The 15,871-nt window shown below is 45.8% G+C and overlaps 1 protein-coding gene across 6 annotated transcripts in view; it reads right to left on the bottom strand.

Annotated features, from left to right (window-relative positions):
- The window catches only part of LOC115096294 (synaptonemal complex central element protein 1-like), a 226,874-nt gene extending 213,288 nt beyond the window's left edge, over positions 1–13,586 (bottom strand). For all 6 annotated transcript variants that reach the window (XR_003858042.1, XM_029610780.1, XM_029610784.1 and 3 more), the window contains exon 1: positions 13,409–13,586. Coding sequence is in view for 5 of the 6 variants with exons in the window: in XM_029610780.1 (XP_029466640.1) it covers positions 13,409–13,499 (91 nt within the window). In the remaining variant the exon portion in view is untranslated. The remainder of the gene's footprint in view (positions 1–13,408) is intronic.
- Positions 13,587–15,871: the final 2,285 nt, after the last annotated feature.

Here is a 15,871-nt window from a genome sequence, read left to right as displayed (position 1 = left end):
GTTCAAATATTGAAGTTACTCGAGCAGACCTTTCCACCACTTTCGAGGATTTATTATTCCCACCTTAATAATAAGGGATTTCAGATCTTAGTACACACTACACCGGAACCTGAAATGAATCTAACAAATATATTAGAGTCCTCACAGAAGGAGCAGGTTCGTCCTGCTACTCTGATAGTTGTTTTTCTTATAGAAACAGATACAGAGTGGATTCTGCATAAGGTTCTCCGCACTCGTGATGTGCCCTTTATGGGATTAAAAATTTCTACATTTCCAGATCTTGCCAGGTCCACACAAATCAGGAGAAAACAATTCTTACAATTGAGACCCCGGGTATTAAATTTGGGGGCAATGTTTATATTGAAGATTAATTGAAAATGTGTTATTAAATATAGAGATAATATGTATATATTTATGGTACCTGAGCAATTAGAAAATTTCCTGAAAGCTAATCTCATATCCGAAACTGATACAATGAGAAATGGACATGATTTATCACACTTACCAATTAATATTGTTTACAAACTATATTACCAAACCTTAATGGCACCTGTGTAATTTGATATATTTTAGCATCATTTTTATGTGCCTTGTTGTAAACCGTTGTGAAGGTATCCATCTTAACGACGGCATAGAAAAAAGTTAAAATAAATAAATAAATCCCCTTCAACAGTGGAGGAAGTGCAATAGGTCCTTGGTGATGTGATCATAAATTAGTTTGTGTCCTATTCATTGATATATACGCCATATCTATCTTTCTTTGAAAGTAATTTTTTAGTTACCTTAGGTTGAGAGTATTCTCCCGAATGTTGAGGACTTTAGCAATGATTGATATTGAAAAAATTGTTTGCTTTATTGAGACCTTGTGTGTAAAAAATTGATGCTTTCTCATTCAAGTACTATTCTTGGATTCTATTTTAAAATGGATATAAATAAAAAATTAAAAAAATAAATAGGTAGTCAGGCAGGCAAAAAACAAGTTTGTGTGTCTTGTATTAAATAGGTAGTCAGAAAGGCAGGCAAAAAATAGAAGTTAATGTGTTTTGTAATAATAGATATTTAGAAATGCAGGCAAAAAACAGAAGTTTATGTAATTTTAATGAAATAGGTAGTCAGAAAGGCAGGAAAAAACAGAAGTTTGTTTGTTTTGTGTTAAATAGGTAGACAGAAAGGCAGGAATAAAATAGTTTACATGGTTTTTATTAAATAGGTAGTCAAAAAAGCAAGCAAAAAGCAGAAGTTTATGTTTTCTATTAAATAGTCAGAGAGGCAGGCAAAAAACAAATGTATACTGTATTAAATAGGTAGAAAGGCAGGCAAAAAACAGTAGCTTGTGTGTTTTGTGTAAATAGATAATCAGAAAGATAGCAAAAAACAGAGGTTTGTGTGTTTTGTGTTAAATAGGTAGTCAGAAAGGCAGGAAAAACAGAAGTTTGTTTGTTTTGTGTTAAATAGGTAGACAGAAAGGCAGGAATAAAATAGTTTACATGGTTTTTATTAAATAGGTAGTCAAAAAAGCAAGCAAAAAGCAGAAGTTTATGTTTTGTATTAAATAGGTAGTCAGAAAGGCAGGCAAAAAATAGAAGTTAATGTGTTTTGTAATAATAGATATTTAGAAATGCAGGCAAAAAACAGAAGTTTATGTAATTTTAATGAAATAGGTATTCAGAAAGGCAGGAAAAAACAGAAGTTTGTTTGTTTTGTGTTAAATAGGTAGACAGAAAGGCAGGAATAAAATAGTTTACATGGTTTTTATTAAATAGGTGGTCAAAAAAGCAAGCAAAAAGCAGAAGTTTATGTTTTCTATTAAATAGGTAGTCAGAAAGGCAGGCAAAAAACAAATGTATACTGTATTAAATAGGTAGAAAGGCAGGCAAAAAACAGTAGCTTGTGTGTTTTGTGTAAATAGATAATCAGAAAGATAGCAAAAAACAGAGGTTTGTGTGTTTTGTGTTAAATAGGTAGTCAGAAAGGCAAGCAAAAAACAGAAGCTTGTGAGTTTTGTGTTAAATAGGTAATAGGTAGTCAGAAAGGCAGGTACAAATAGAAATGTGTGTTTCGTGTTAAATATATAGTCAGAAAGGTAGCCAGAAAACAGAAGCTTGAGCGTTTTGTGTAAATAGATAATCAGAAAGACAGCAAAAAACAGAGGTTTGTGTGTTTTGTGTTAAATAGGTAGTCAGAAAGGCAGGCAAAAAAAGAAAACTGGTTCTTACTTGCTAGTTTTTGTTCCTGTAGTACCACGGATCAGTCCAGACTCCTGGGTTTTGCCTGCCCACCAGCAGATGGAGATAGAGAGGTTTTGACCGACTCTGCCCAATACCCTGAGGTGCCACCTACAGTCCATCAGTATTTAACTGTATCAAAGCAGAACAAGTTAAAACTAACATAACAAGTTAACGGCCCCGCAAAAACCGGGGGAGAGATACCTGTAACCACAGTCAACCTGCTCACGAACCCCAAGACAAACAGAACCTGTGAGCGTGTAAAAAGAAAACATATTTGGAAAATGATTCTGCAGAAAATTGAAGCATTGAACAAGCGGACTCTCATCATCCGAATACTGAAAATAGGCGGGACTCTGGACTGATACATGGTACTACAGGAATGAAAATTAGTAGGTAAGAACCAATTTTCTTTTCCCTGTGCGTACCGGGATCTGTCCAGTCTCCTGGGATGTATCAGAGCTCTTCTAGTTAGGGTGGGACCCTGAGAGTCCCGCTCAGATCACAGCTTTACCAAACCCCCCAGTGCCTGGGGCCTGGACATCCAACTGGTAATGCCTCGCAAAGGTGTGTACCAACTTCCATGTAGCCTACAAATCTCTTACGGCAAAAGTAGTTGACATTCTGCCCACAATGTTGCCTGTGAACGGGTAGAATGTGCTCGTAGCCCAACTGGGAGCATTTGGCCTTGAAGACTTGGCTGTTCCGATTAGCCTTTTCGGATCCTTCAGACTCACAATAATCTACCATCCTACTCACGAGCCATGGAACCATGCCTCTCCGTGAGATGCCTCTTATCCAATACCTCCGCAATTAAACTTTCTTGCTCGATCTGAGCTCATTATGACTTTTGATTTTTAAGTTACTGCCCTGCTCGGGCCTTTTTTACTCTATTTACTTCCAAGCTGTAAAGCCTCCAAGTTTATAGTCCTTGTTCAATGTAACTTTCTTGCTCTCTTTCTGATTATAACTTATTGTTCCGTTTTTTGTTACAAGTTTCTATCCCTCGTTCGATGTAAACCGATCTGATATGGTATTCAACCATGAAGCTCGGTATAGAAAAATGTGAAATAAATAAATAAATACACAGAATCAATGGCGTCCTTCAACCAGCGAGCAATCTTAGCCCTGGATGCCTTGTGTCCCCGGTTGTGACCACTCCAGATCACGAAAAGATGGTCTGACATACGGAAACTATTAGTAACCTCCAAATAACGCAATAGAATGCGACGCACATCCAGCTTCCTCAGGTCTCTCGTCTGGGGATCGGCCTGATCCAAGTCAGTAAAGGAAGGGAGCTCTACCGATTGATTCAAATGAAATGATGATACAACTTTTGGGAGAAAGGATGGAACCGTTCGTAAAGAAATTCCATATCCGTAATCCTCAAAAAGGGTTCCCTGCAGGATAACGCCTGAAACTCTGACACCCGACGAACTGAGGAAATAGCCACAAGGAAAACAGTTTTTAACGTAAGATCTTTTAGCATTGCCCTCTTCATTGGTTCAAAAGGAGCCCCACTAAGAGCCTTGCGAACTAGGTTCAAGCTCCAAGACAGATAAGGGTTCTCGACCGGCAGATGAAAATGTTTTGCTCCTCGGAGAAAACATGCCACATCCGGATGCGCAGCCAACGCTGCTCCGCCAAACTTACCGCGGAAGCAACCGAGAGCCGCCACCTGTACCCATAATGAACTGCATGAAAGGCCCTTTTGCAAGACCAGCCTGTAAGAATGACAAAATATGCAAAATCGAGGCACCAGCAGGAGCCACCCCTTGATCAATACAACATGACTCAAAAATCCCATAAACTCTGACATAGGCCAGAGAAGTAAAGGGTTTCCTAGACCGCAAGAGGGTAGCCACAACAGAATCAGAGTAGCCCTTATTCTTTAAAAACTGCCTTTCAAAAGCCATGCTGCTAGACAAAAGCAATCTGCCTCTTCTAAACAAACAGGCCCCTGACGAAGAAGGTTCGAGAGGTCTCGTAGCCGGAGGGATCCTTCCACACCAGATTGACTAGATCTGCAAACCATGCAGCCTCGGCCATTCTGGAGCTACCAAAATCACCTCCAGGTGAGATTCTATGTGCCTCAGCACCTTGCCAATCAAAGGCCATTGCGGGAACACGTACAGAAGAATGTTTTTGGCCAGGCGAGAACCAGAACATTTACGCCTTCCACTCCTGGCTCTCAGCGACGACTGAAGAAACAAGGAGCACTGGCATTGCGAAACGTTGCCATCAGGTCCATGCTCAGTCTGGACCACCTATCGCAGATGAGGTCGAACGCCTCTAGAGAGAGCTCCCACTCCCCGGGATCGAGCCGATTGCAACAAAGAAAGTCGGCCTGAACATTGTCGACTCCGGCGATGTGAGAGGCTGCAATGCTGACTGTTTTTCCACCCAGATTATCAACTGTTGCACTTCGCTGGCCACTGGACGACTCTTGGTTCCTTCTTGACGATTGATATATGCCACTGTAGTCGCATTGTCGGACAGAATCCTGACCGACTTCCCTTGCAGTCTCGGTCGAAGGGCCTGCAGAGCTAAGCGCACCGCTCTGGTCTCGAGACGACTGATCGATCACTGGGATTCCTCCCTCGACCACTGGCCCTGCAGTGACTTCTCCTGACACACCGCTCCCCAGCCGGAGAGACTGGCATCCATGGTGACCACCGTCCAATCAGGAATCTCCAGGGATACCCCGCGGCTCAAGTTGTCCTCCAATCTAGAATGGAACAAGCAGAATCTGTAAGAGGCAGAGGAAGATGAAATTGCTCTGACACCGGGCTCCAACGGGAAAGTAACGCTGACTGCAGAGGTCTCGTATCAGCAAAGGCCCAGGGGACCAATTCGAGGGTGGACGCCATCGATCCAAGGACCCGCAAATAGTCCCAGACTCTGGGAGGATGCTTAGACAACAAATCCTGAACCTGGTCCTGCAGCTTGGCGATGCGGTCCCCAGTTAGAAAGACTCAGCTTTGCCATGTGTCAAACCGGGCCCCCAGAAATTCCAAGGACTGAGAAGGAATCAGGTGATTCTTGGTGAAGTTGATCACTTATCCGAGTGGTTCCAATAGCTGAAGGACCCAATGAACCACCGCGTGGCAAAGCAATTCCGACTTCGCCCGAATCAGCCAATCGTCCAGATACGGATGAACGAATAGACCTTCCTTTCGGAGTTGTGCCGCTACCACAATTATCACTTTGGTAAAAGTCTTGGGCACTGTGGCAAGACCAAATGGCAGAGCACAAAACTGGAAATGGTGTCCTAGGATGGCGAACCTCAGGAATTTCTGGTGGTCGGACCGGATGCCAATGTGCAGGTATGCTTCTGTGAGATCCAGAGATGCCAAGACCTCTTGTTTGAATACAGCGTTATTATTGAAAGTTGTTTGAAGGTGTGCGTAAGTGAATCTGATGGAGATGTGACATGGTAACGTTAATTATGGAAACAAAGAAAGAGAATTGAGGTTGTTTTGAAAGTACAGCCCCGGGACATTGAAAAAGTTACGAGCATTCCTTGGCATGATATCACTGGTGAGGGTTGGTCTCCGCAGTCAGGATTCTGGCTATTATAAAGCATCCAAAGATTTGGTCATCACACCGGCACACCTAAAGTACCCCCTAGGCCTTTTCTTGCAAATCCATTACTAATTCAGAATTATAAACGGAAAAACAACCTTGTCCTTTTACAATAGCCCATACTCTGTCTTGGGATAATAACAAAATAATCATTTGGTTCTACATATAGCTGTGACAATTCATTAATAATTTAGTTAAAAGCACTCTCCCTTTCGTACCAACGCAATGACGGATCTCAGAGTTTCCATGCGAAACCATGGAATCCGGAGGCATCTTTTTACTCTTTTTAAGTTGAGAATGGGCCGGAAGGTGCCCTCCTTTTTTGGCACCATGAAGTAAATGGAATAACAGCCCCTCCGCTGTTCCATGAGAGGAACCTTTACAATTGCCCCAAGTTCGAGGAGACGCTATAATGTGTCCTTTACCGCCCGGTGCTTCTCAACGTACGAGCATGGAGAGACTAGAAACCGATCTCGGAGGCGCCGAGCAAAATCTAACACGTAACCGTGCTTTATCACATTGAGGACCCACTGGTCGGAAGTCAGAGTGGTCCATTCCTTGTAAAATCGAGACAGTCTGCCTCCCAACACTGGAGCAAAGGAATGAACCGGCCTCACATCATTCACTCCACTGGAGGACTGCTGAGCTCCTGGTCTACCAAAGCGCCGGCCTCGAAAGGACTGAGACCAGGACTGTTGTCTTCCTGATGGCTGTCGAAAAGAAGATCTGGAAGACCGGGACGAACGGAATCTCCGATTTCCCCGTATACATGAGCAAGACGGAAATGCGCCCCTCGTCTTTGGTCTATTCTCAGGTAGACAGTGTACTTTGTTCTCACCCAAGGATTGAATGATGCCCTCCAGGTCTTTTCCAAAAAGTAGCTTTCCTTTAAAGGGCAAGGAGCCCAATTGAACTTTGGAGGACCCATCTGCAGACCAATTTCGCAACCAGAGAAGCCTACGGGCAGAAACCGTTGAGACCATTGATCTGGCTCAAGTACACAAAAGGTCATAAAGGGCATCTGCACTCTAAGCGATTGCCGCCTCGAGACGTCCCGCTTGCACCGTTTCTTCTTCGGTTAGGGTGGTGCTATTTTGCAGCTGCTGAACCCAGCGAAGACCTGCCCTTAAGGAGAAACTACTGCACATGGCAGCACAGACGCCAAGCGCCTCCACCTCAAATATCTTTTTGAGCTGCACCTCAAGCTTTCGATCCTGAAAATCTTTGAGCGCTGTCGCCCCCGTCACAGAGATAGTGGTCTTTTTTATGACTAACTGTCACGATCAGGTCCCTCCGCTCAGCATGCTGTGGGGCTTTGCTGGGCTTCAGGCCTCTGGCTTCGCTCCTATGACACGTCTTGTCCCCTTGCTCAGCTCAAGCATAGCGCTGCTATGGACTCCTCACAGCCTCTAGTCAGAGTGCCAGGCCCAGTCCTGGCACTCCCAAGCAGTACACAGAAAAAGGATCTTAATCAATAAGGAGTTTAATGTGGTGCTGTAGCTCAGCGGCTGCAGCCTTATATTAATGCGGGGTTGTCCTTACAAGCCCCAGGGTACACAGCATTTAAAACACAATTCCCTTCCCGCCTGTCTCATACATCCATACAGCAATACAGGATTTACCATCCCCCAACCTCCTGGTTATTCCACCTCCATAGAGGAACAGCTGGAGCTTTCCTCTCCCCAGCTTACCTCCATCTCCTCCTCCAGAGACTCCGAGGAGCCGGGCTTTTGTGGCCAGGTCCACCACGGGGGCACGCCCTCTTCCTCAGCCTCCATAGATTCTGCTGAGTCATAGGGATCAGTCCCAATTTCCTCCACCTGTTCCTGCTCAGGCTCCAGCCAGGGGTCAGGTGTTGGTTCGGGGAACCTGGGAAGTGTAGTCTTTGCTACCTTCCTCAGCGCCCTCCGGTGGCTAAGTTTGGTACCACTAGCTTCTGCTCGGCTGTGTCTCAGCTGTTTCTGCCCCGGGCCAGGTCGTACTGCATCACACTAACGATACCGCCGCATCCACCTTAGGGATGCAAAGAAGATCCAAGGCGTCTTCTGGTAAAGGATACAATTTGTCCATTGCCTTACTGACCTTCAAGCCCAGATCAGGAGTATCCCATTCCCGGAACAAGTCCGTAACAGAGAGATGAAAAGGAAATGACTTGGTTGGACCCCGTAAGCCCACCATCACGGGATCCATGGACCCCATCCGAGAATCCTCCTGAGGGGTCTCAATACCCAATTCTTCAAGAATAGCTGGAATTAATGGGCCCAACTCGTCCCTGCAGAACAGGCGGACCACCTTTGGGTCATCACCCTCAACAATTTGTGGAGCTCCGTGAACTGGAGGAAGATCTTGGTCCTCCTCCGGATGTTTTCCTTGCTGAGATGCCCCGCTTGGCTCCTGAGCACCCTGCTCTGAGTCCTCGTAGGATGAATCGTCTCGCAGATAGGGGGATAAGCTCCATAGCAGTCTCGTCGCCTTTGGATCCCCTGCCCCCTCCGCAGGCCAGGATATTTTGATCCCATGCCTTCCTGAGCCACTGGACCCCTGGGATGCGTGAACCTTGGGGCCCTCTCCTGAGTGCCTCCGGGCTGCTCTCCTGGCCTTAAAGGCCTTATAGAGCAAAAAAACAAAATCTGAGGAGAAATAATCAGAGGAGGAGTCTGATGCCCCCTCGGGGCTCTCATCCGCTGCGGGCCGTAGGCTGCGGAGAAAGAGGGGGGAAATCCCTCCCCCTCCGAGGGTCTTGCTGCTGTGTGAAATGTGGCCAAAATGGCCTCTGTTCCCGCGCTCAGGCAGCGCTTGCGACCTCAGCGGGGTCTGCCGGCTGAGGCCGCAAGCACCCGAACAACAAAGAGTCCCTTTGCGGCCCCGGATATCATTGTATTGTATACTGTTTTTTTGAACTCTTTATGGTTTGAAATCAATCGGATTTGCTCTGGAAGATTGTTCCATAATATCGGGCCTGCTACCGAGAAGGCCCTTTTTCGTATTAGAGCTAAAGTGACAATTCTAACTGATGGGATTTCTAACAAACATTTGTCCATTGAACGGAGCTGTCTTGACGGCTTATATATACGTAGCAGAGAGCAGAGCCTTTGGTCTTACCCGTGATTAACTTTGTAACTTGGTTAACTTTATTAACTTGAACTGGTTTAAGTGGTTATAGCTGGAGACCGCCAGTGCCCTCAACCGAGAAACGTCGACACCCGGTAGGATGGGTGTCCTAATTAGAAGGAAGCTTGGCTTACCCGTGATTATCTCGCTCTCAGGGAGGTCACCCGAGAATTCCATGATTAACGGCAGCCTTGGGTGGGATGCTGAATCCATCTGTCTACACTAAGGAAAACAAAATTATCTGGTAAGTAATTTCTCCATTTCCTAGCGTGCAGCAGATGGACTCAGGACCAATGGGATGTATAAAAGCTACTCCCTGAACCAGGTGTGTTTTCCCGCGCTGGCCCCTTTAAGAGGGAGCCCTAGTGCGCGCACGCCTAGGGGGCGGAGCCAGCCGGAGATCAGCTTCGGTGTCTCCCTTGCAGGGAGAATGCTGCGGAGGGCCGCATCTTCGGCCTTGGAGGCTGAAGGGAAGGTGTTCCTGCGGCCGGGCCGGCCGCATGGTAAGTATAGGTCCCAGGGCACGGCCCGGGACCGTAACACTTACTCTGAAGAGAGAGCGGTGTTGATTGGAGTGCCGCAAGGATCGGTGTTGGGACCGGTCCTGTTCAATATCTTTGTGAGCAACATTGCGGACGGGATAGAAGGTATGGTTTGTCTTTTTGCGGATGACACTAAGATCTGCAACAGAGTGGACACGCTGGAAGGAGTGGAGAGAATGAGACGGGATTTAAGGAAGCTGGAAGAGTGGTTGAAGATATGTCAGCTGAGATTCAATGCCAAGAAGTGCAGAGTCATGCATATGGGGTGTGGAAATCCGAAAGAACAGTATTTGATAGGGGGGAAGGGCTGGTGTGCACAAAGCAGGAGAGAGAACTTGGGGTGATAGTGTCTAACGATCTGAAGTCGGCGAAACAATGTGACAAGGCAATAGCTAAAGCCAGAAGGATGCTGGGCTGCACAGAGAGAGAAATATCGAGCAAGAAAAAGGAAGTGATTATCCCCTTGTACAGGTCCTTGGTGAGGCCTCACCTAGAGTACTGTGCTCAGTTCTGGAGACCGTATCTCCGAAGGGACAGACATGATGGAAGCGGTCCAGAGAAGGGCGACCAAAAAGATGGAGAGTCTTCACCAAATGACTTACGAGGAGAGATTGAAGAATCTAAATATGTACACCCTGGAGGAAAGGAGGAGCAGAGGTGATATGATACAGACTTTCAGATACTTGAAAGGTTTTAATGATCTAAAGACAATGACAAACCTTTTCCATTGGAAAAATATCAGCAGAACCAGGGGTCACGATTTGAAACTCCAGGGAGGAAGACTCAGAACCAATGTCAGGAAGTATTTCTTCACGGAGAGGGTGGTGGATGCCTGGAACACCCTTCCAGAGGAAGTGGTGAAGACCAAAACTGTGGACGACTTCAAAGGGGCGTGGGATAAATACTGTGGATCCATAAAGTCTAAAGGATGTGAATGAAGAGAAGAGGCATGGGGGTAGCTTGCGGAAATTACGGCTACTATCTGGAGATTAATATCCTTATTCAATAAACACACTCACTGTCAATGCAACTCCAGCATTGCTCTATGCTTCAACGGCAAAAGGAAATGTGGAAAAAAAGGATTTGCATTCACAAAAAAAAACAAAACAGGGAGTAGCTTGCTTGTTGCGGCGGTTACTACCCCAAACCAAATAAGTCTGATACTTCACTTCAATGCATATCCAGCATAGCTCTCTGCTTCAACGGCAGGAGGGAAAGACTGATACTTCACTTTCAGTGCATATCCAGCATAGCTCTCTGCTTCAACGGCAGGGGGGGGAAAGAGGAAAAGAGGATTTATATTCAGGCAACAACCAACAAGGACTGAATTGCACAGGCTGTGTAAACAAATAAGCGTGGGTGTAGCTTGCTTGTTACGGCGGTTACTATCCTGAATTAATTAAGCTGGATACTTCACTGGGAATACATATCCAACGCAACACACTGCTTCAATGGCAGGGGGAATAAAGAAAAAAGGAATTATATTCAGACAACTAACAAGGACTGAATGGCACAGGCTGGGTAAACAAATAAGCATGGGAATATCTTGCTTATTGCAGCAGTTGCTACCCCTGACCAATTGAGCTGGATGCTTCACTTGGATGCAGCTCCAGCGCTGCTCTTTACATCGATGGTAGGGGTAGAGGGAAATTGGAACCAGGGAGTTGCTGATGGGGGCCAAGAGTAACAGATAAGTATGAGGAAAAAAAAAAAGAGGTGTGAGGGCTTGTTGGGCAGACTGGATGGGCCGTTTGGTCTTCTTCTGCTGTCATCTCTATGTCATTTACCAGATCATGAGAGTGTGGAGATATTAGCAGAGTCATAAGTACCCTAGGATGCATACCATCCGGTCCAGGTGATTTGCTACTCTTTAGTTTGTCAATCTGGCCTACTACATCTTCCAGGTTCACTGTAATTTGGTTCAGTTCGTCTGACTCATCACCCTTGAAAACCATCTCCGGAACTGGTATCTCCCCAACATCCTCATTAGTAAACATAGAAGCAAAGAATTTATTTAGTCTTTCTGCAATGGCCTTATCTTCCCTAAGAGCCCCTTTAACCCCACCGTCAACTAACGGTCCAACCAACTCCCTCACAGGTTTCTTGCTTCGAATATATTTTTTAAAGTTTTTATTATGAGTTTTTGCCTCCACGGCCAACTTCAATTCAAATTCTCTCTTCGCCTGCCTTATCAATGTTTTACACTTAATTTGACAATGCTTATGCTTTATCCTATTTTCTTCAGATGGATCCTTTTTCCAATTTTTGAAGAATTTATTTTGGCTAAAATAGCCTCTTCACCTCACCTTTTAACCATGCCGGTAATCGTTTTGCCTTCCTTCCACCTTTCTTAATGCGTGGAATACACTTGAACTGCGCGTCTAGGATTGTATTTTTAAACAATGTCCATGCCTGTTCAACACTTTTAACCTTTGCAGCTGACCTTTCAGTTTTTTCTAACTATTTTCCTCATGTTATCAAAGTTTCCCCTTTTGAAAGTTTAGTGTTAGAGCTGTAGATTTACTTATTGTCCCGTCCCCCCCTCCAGTTATTAGTTTAAATTTAATCATGTTATGATCATTATCGCCAAGTGTTGTTTTAGGGTCTGGTGTAATATTTGCAGTGTTGCCTTTTTAAGAGTAAGGTTGTTACTGTTTGAGTGCTGGCTGTTCATCCTGTTTTTGTCTAGGAAGTTTACCAATTTGTAATAGCTATTTATTTATTTATTTATAACTTTTCTATACTGAAGTTCAAATAACAGAGTTAATTATCACTCCGGTTTACATTGCAACCATAAAAAAAAACAAAAAAAAAACAGTGACAAAGTTGTCTTACATAGAACAGGGGGAGAGAAAAACTTGGATACAGCTTAAGTATGGGGAGTAATGTGTCAAAACTGGTAAGGACTGATAAGAGTTGGCTTTTTGGGGTAACAAGGTATTCCGAGGGAGGGGGGTAGGAATGAGGGGTTGGAAGGTGGGGGGGGAGAGTAGCGGAGGGTTACCATAGATTTAATGAAACTAATATACATATATTAAATAGCTTAGGTAGCGGAAGAAGCATGGCTTTCTGAGGGCCAAGCCCACAAACAATGAATGTTACAATAGGCCTGATATCATGAGATTAAGGTGGATGATCTGAAATGTATGCAAATGAATGCAAGTGTCCAGTCATGTATGCAAATTAACTCGTGTCCAGTCATGGTCTGTAGAAATGTTGGCAACCCTATTTCTATCTCTGAGATTAAAATTCATATTTTAACTTCATACCACGATATTTTATGGTCCTGAGAGACATTTTCTCACATAGGCCGCAGTTAACACAGTCATGATGAGGATCTAAGCATTAATTTGTAGCAGAAATTCTGGATAGCCATATTGGGGTAGTTTTTTTTGACACAACTAAAATGGACTCCTATCCAATCTCGGCACTTCCCTGACAGTTTAGAGCTGGACGGAAAATGCGACGAAATAAAAAAAATATATATGTAACTAGGTTTTTTTTTAGGGGAGGGGGGGGGGGGGAGAAGGGTGAAAGAAAAAAAAGAAAAAGACTAGCCCTAAAAACTCGAAAATGTGCAAATAATCAGAGAGCTCCAAAATTCTCATCAGAGCTCTATCGTGGACGAAAAAGACCAAAGTGACTTTTGAGAGAGCAGCAGTACGGGAACTGCCAGGTATGCTTTTAAGGCATTAAGAACTAAGGCGAAGCCTTTTTTTGCTTATCGGTTCAGTCGGATGATATCACCCGTTGCTGTAAAACATCTTTAATAGTTAAGCTTCTCCGATTGTTTTTCCCTCTCCCTCCGTTTTTCAGCTGCGCGCTTGCTTTCTCCATGCCAACCGCACTTCTTTGTAACTAGTTTGTCCTCTGGTTATCGGAGGTGCTTTTTTTTTTTTTTTTTTAATGAGGGGTGGGGGAGAAGGGGGCGGCAACATTTCTCACCCTGTAGACCGCTGATTAAATTCTTCCCTCCTCTCCTCGCTGAGTGATTCTCCGGGCTCTCCCGCCCCCACCCCCTGTGCACACTTTCCATCGCCCTCTCACACCGCGGACGCCGGACACCCCGCCAACACCGCCGGCGGCGAAAGGCGCGAGTCAGGAGGGGGCAAAACTACTAGTGCGGTGCCCGCGGGCAGAGAGCCTGGAGGGGGCGGAGCCACTAGTATAATTCGCACGGGGAGCGAGGCCGCATGGGGGCGGAGCCACTAATATAATTCGCACGGGGAGCGAGGCCGCATGGGGGCGGAGCCACTAGTATAATTCGCACGGGGAGCGAGGCCGCATGGGGGCGGAGCCACTAGTATAATTCGCACGGGGAGCGAGGCCGCATGGGGGCGGCTATTGGTGCAGCGTGCGCTGGGATTGCGTAAGGAAGGGGGTGGAGCCAATGATGCAACGCCCGCTCCGGTGGCTGCTTGCCTGGCAGTGCAGTATTCGGGGAGAGATGGAATCCTGGGGAGAAGGAAAGAGGAGCGAGCTTGGGGCGCAGGAAACGAATGTACGGTTCGGGGAGTAATTCCTCTCTTTGTGCGTTTGGAACTCTCTCGCCTTCTTTGCATGCTTCCCGTTGGACCGTTTCCAGCAGAAGTCCCCGCCTAAGGATTTACTATTATTATTCATTTATTTTTTGGATTGGGAATGGAAAAGCGGGATAGTAGTGCAGCTCGATCAGTGATCCATATCGTTTGTCTATGTAAATCATGCCATGTTCTAAGGCAACCAGGTCTTTGGAGGTGAATCCTCCAAGTTTAACCGGGATCCATAATGGCCCTCAAAGCAGTGGCATAGCCAGAACTAAGACTAATCAGAGAAAATTCTTTTTCACTCAACGCACAATTAAGCTCTGTAATTTGTTGCCAAAGGATGCGGTTGGTGCAGTTAGTGTAGCTGGATTCAAAAAGGGTTTGGATAAGTTCTTGGAGGAGAAGTCCATTAACTGCTATTAATCAAGTTGACTTAGGGAATGGCCTTTGCTAATACTGGCATCAGTAGCATGGGATCTTCTTGGTGTTTGGGTACTTGCCACGTTCTTGTAGCCTGGTTTGGCCTATGTTGGAAACAGGGCTTGATACACCCTTGGTCTGACCCAGCATGGCAATTTCTTATGTTCTTAACTGATTTTTTTGGGTGGGGGTAAGGTTAACATGTGTGGGCTATAGGCATACAGGACTGAGCCCTACTAGCTGTACTTATATTGATAAATATTCCTTAGTATGAACCCTACAATGGGTTTTTAAGTAGTCTACAACAGTCATCGTGATTCATGAGTGTAAGAAACAAACACATTCCTCTCTGGGAATAATAAATCAGTAGACACAAAATATCAGTGAAAGAAGTTTATTCTCACGAACTTGCAAGTGCGGGTGTCATACAAGAGTAGGCACAATGTTACATCATTCGGTAGTAGGTTATATACCCTTTTTGGTTCCCCTTTCTTTGCCCCTGCGGTTAGCCCCTAGCTCTTTTTCCCCTCTTTTTTGTTCCCATTTTCCGTCGATAGCAGGGCTGAATTAGCCATGCTGTCTGGGCGCATGCACACGCCCAAAATAGGCGGAGATTCTCTCAGTGAGTCACAGAGCTTTGACTCTGTGCGGCTGCGCGGTCGTCTTCCCGCTCGAACCCAAGTCCTCCTCTCAGTCTCTTTTTCCGCGAGCTGTTCGCACGCGGGGATTTTTTCTCTCAGATTTTTTCTACTTTTCAAACTTTTGCTGCCGCGATGGCTCCGAAACCATCCGGTTTCAAGTATTGCCAGATGGGCATAACTATTGCTTCATCTGCCTGGGGCCGGACCACGACCAGGCCTCCTTGCCGAGATTGGTCGGATGTCCCCCCGAGCGCGGTGACAATGTGCTGAGAAGATGGCATGCTTGCGGACATCGGGCTCCTATGCCCCGACGCCGTCAACGCACTCCTCGCTGGGACCGGCGAAAAAGAAGAAGGCGTCTTTGACCAAAAGAGCCTCCTCGCTTGGACCGCAAGATCCCCGCTCCCAGCACTGGGCCCAGGTTAGCACAACCTCCAGCGCCCTTAAAAAAGACCCAGGCACTGCCAAAATTGCCTCCTCAGGGAGAAAGGCCCTTAGATGCGTCGAGCGGGAATCAGGGACCTGTTCCCGACCATCCGCGACCTTCGGCGCTGAAAGCTTCGAAAATGACGCAACCGGAGCTTTTGAAGAATACGATGCCTTCGACGCGGCCAGTGCATTCAACGCAAACAGAGTGCCCGACGCACAAGGAGCATCCGACGCATGCCACGACGCATACGATGCATACAGCGCACTCCAGCCATACAGACCACTCATCGCATCCTAAACACTCGGAACATGCCAAAGGACACACTTCTAGACCCCATCGACGCATTCCGAACACTCAGGACATTCCACACACCGCAAAAAAATGTGAGAAA

This window comes from Rhinatrema bivittatum, chromosome 1 (genome assembly GCF_901001135.1).
Source record: "Rhinatrema bivittatum chromosome 1, aRhiBiv1.1, whole genome shotgun sequence".
NCBI lineage: Eukaryota > Metazoa > Chordata > Amphibia > Gymnophiona > Rhinatrematidae > Rhinatrema > Rhinatrema bivittatum.
This window is presented reverse-complemented; position numbering and strand designations above follow the sequence as displayed.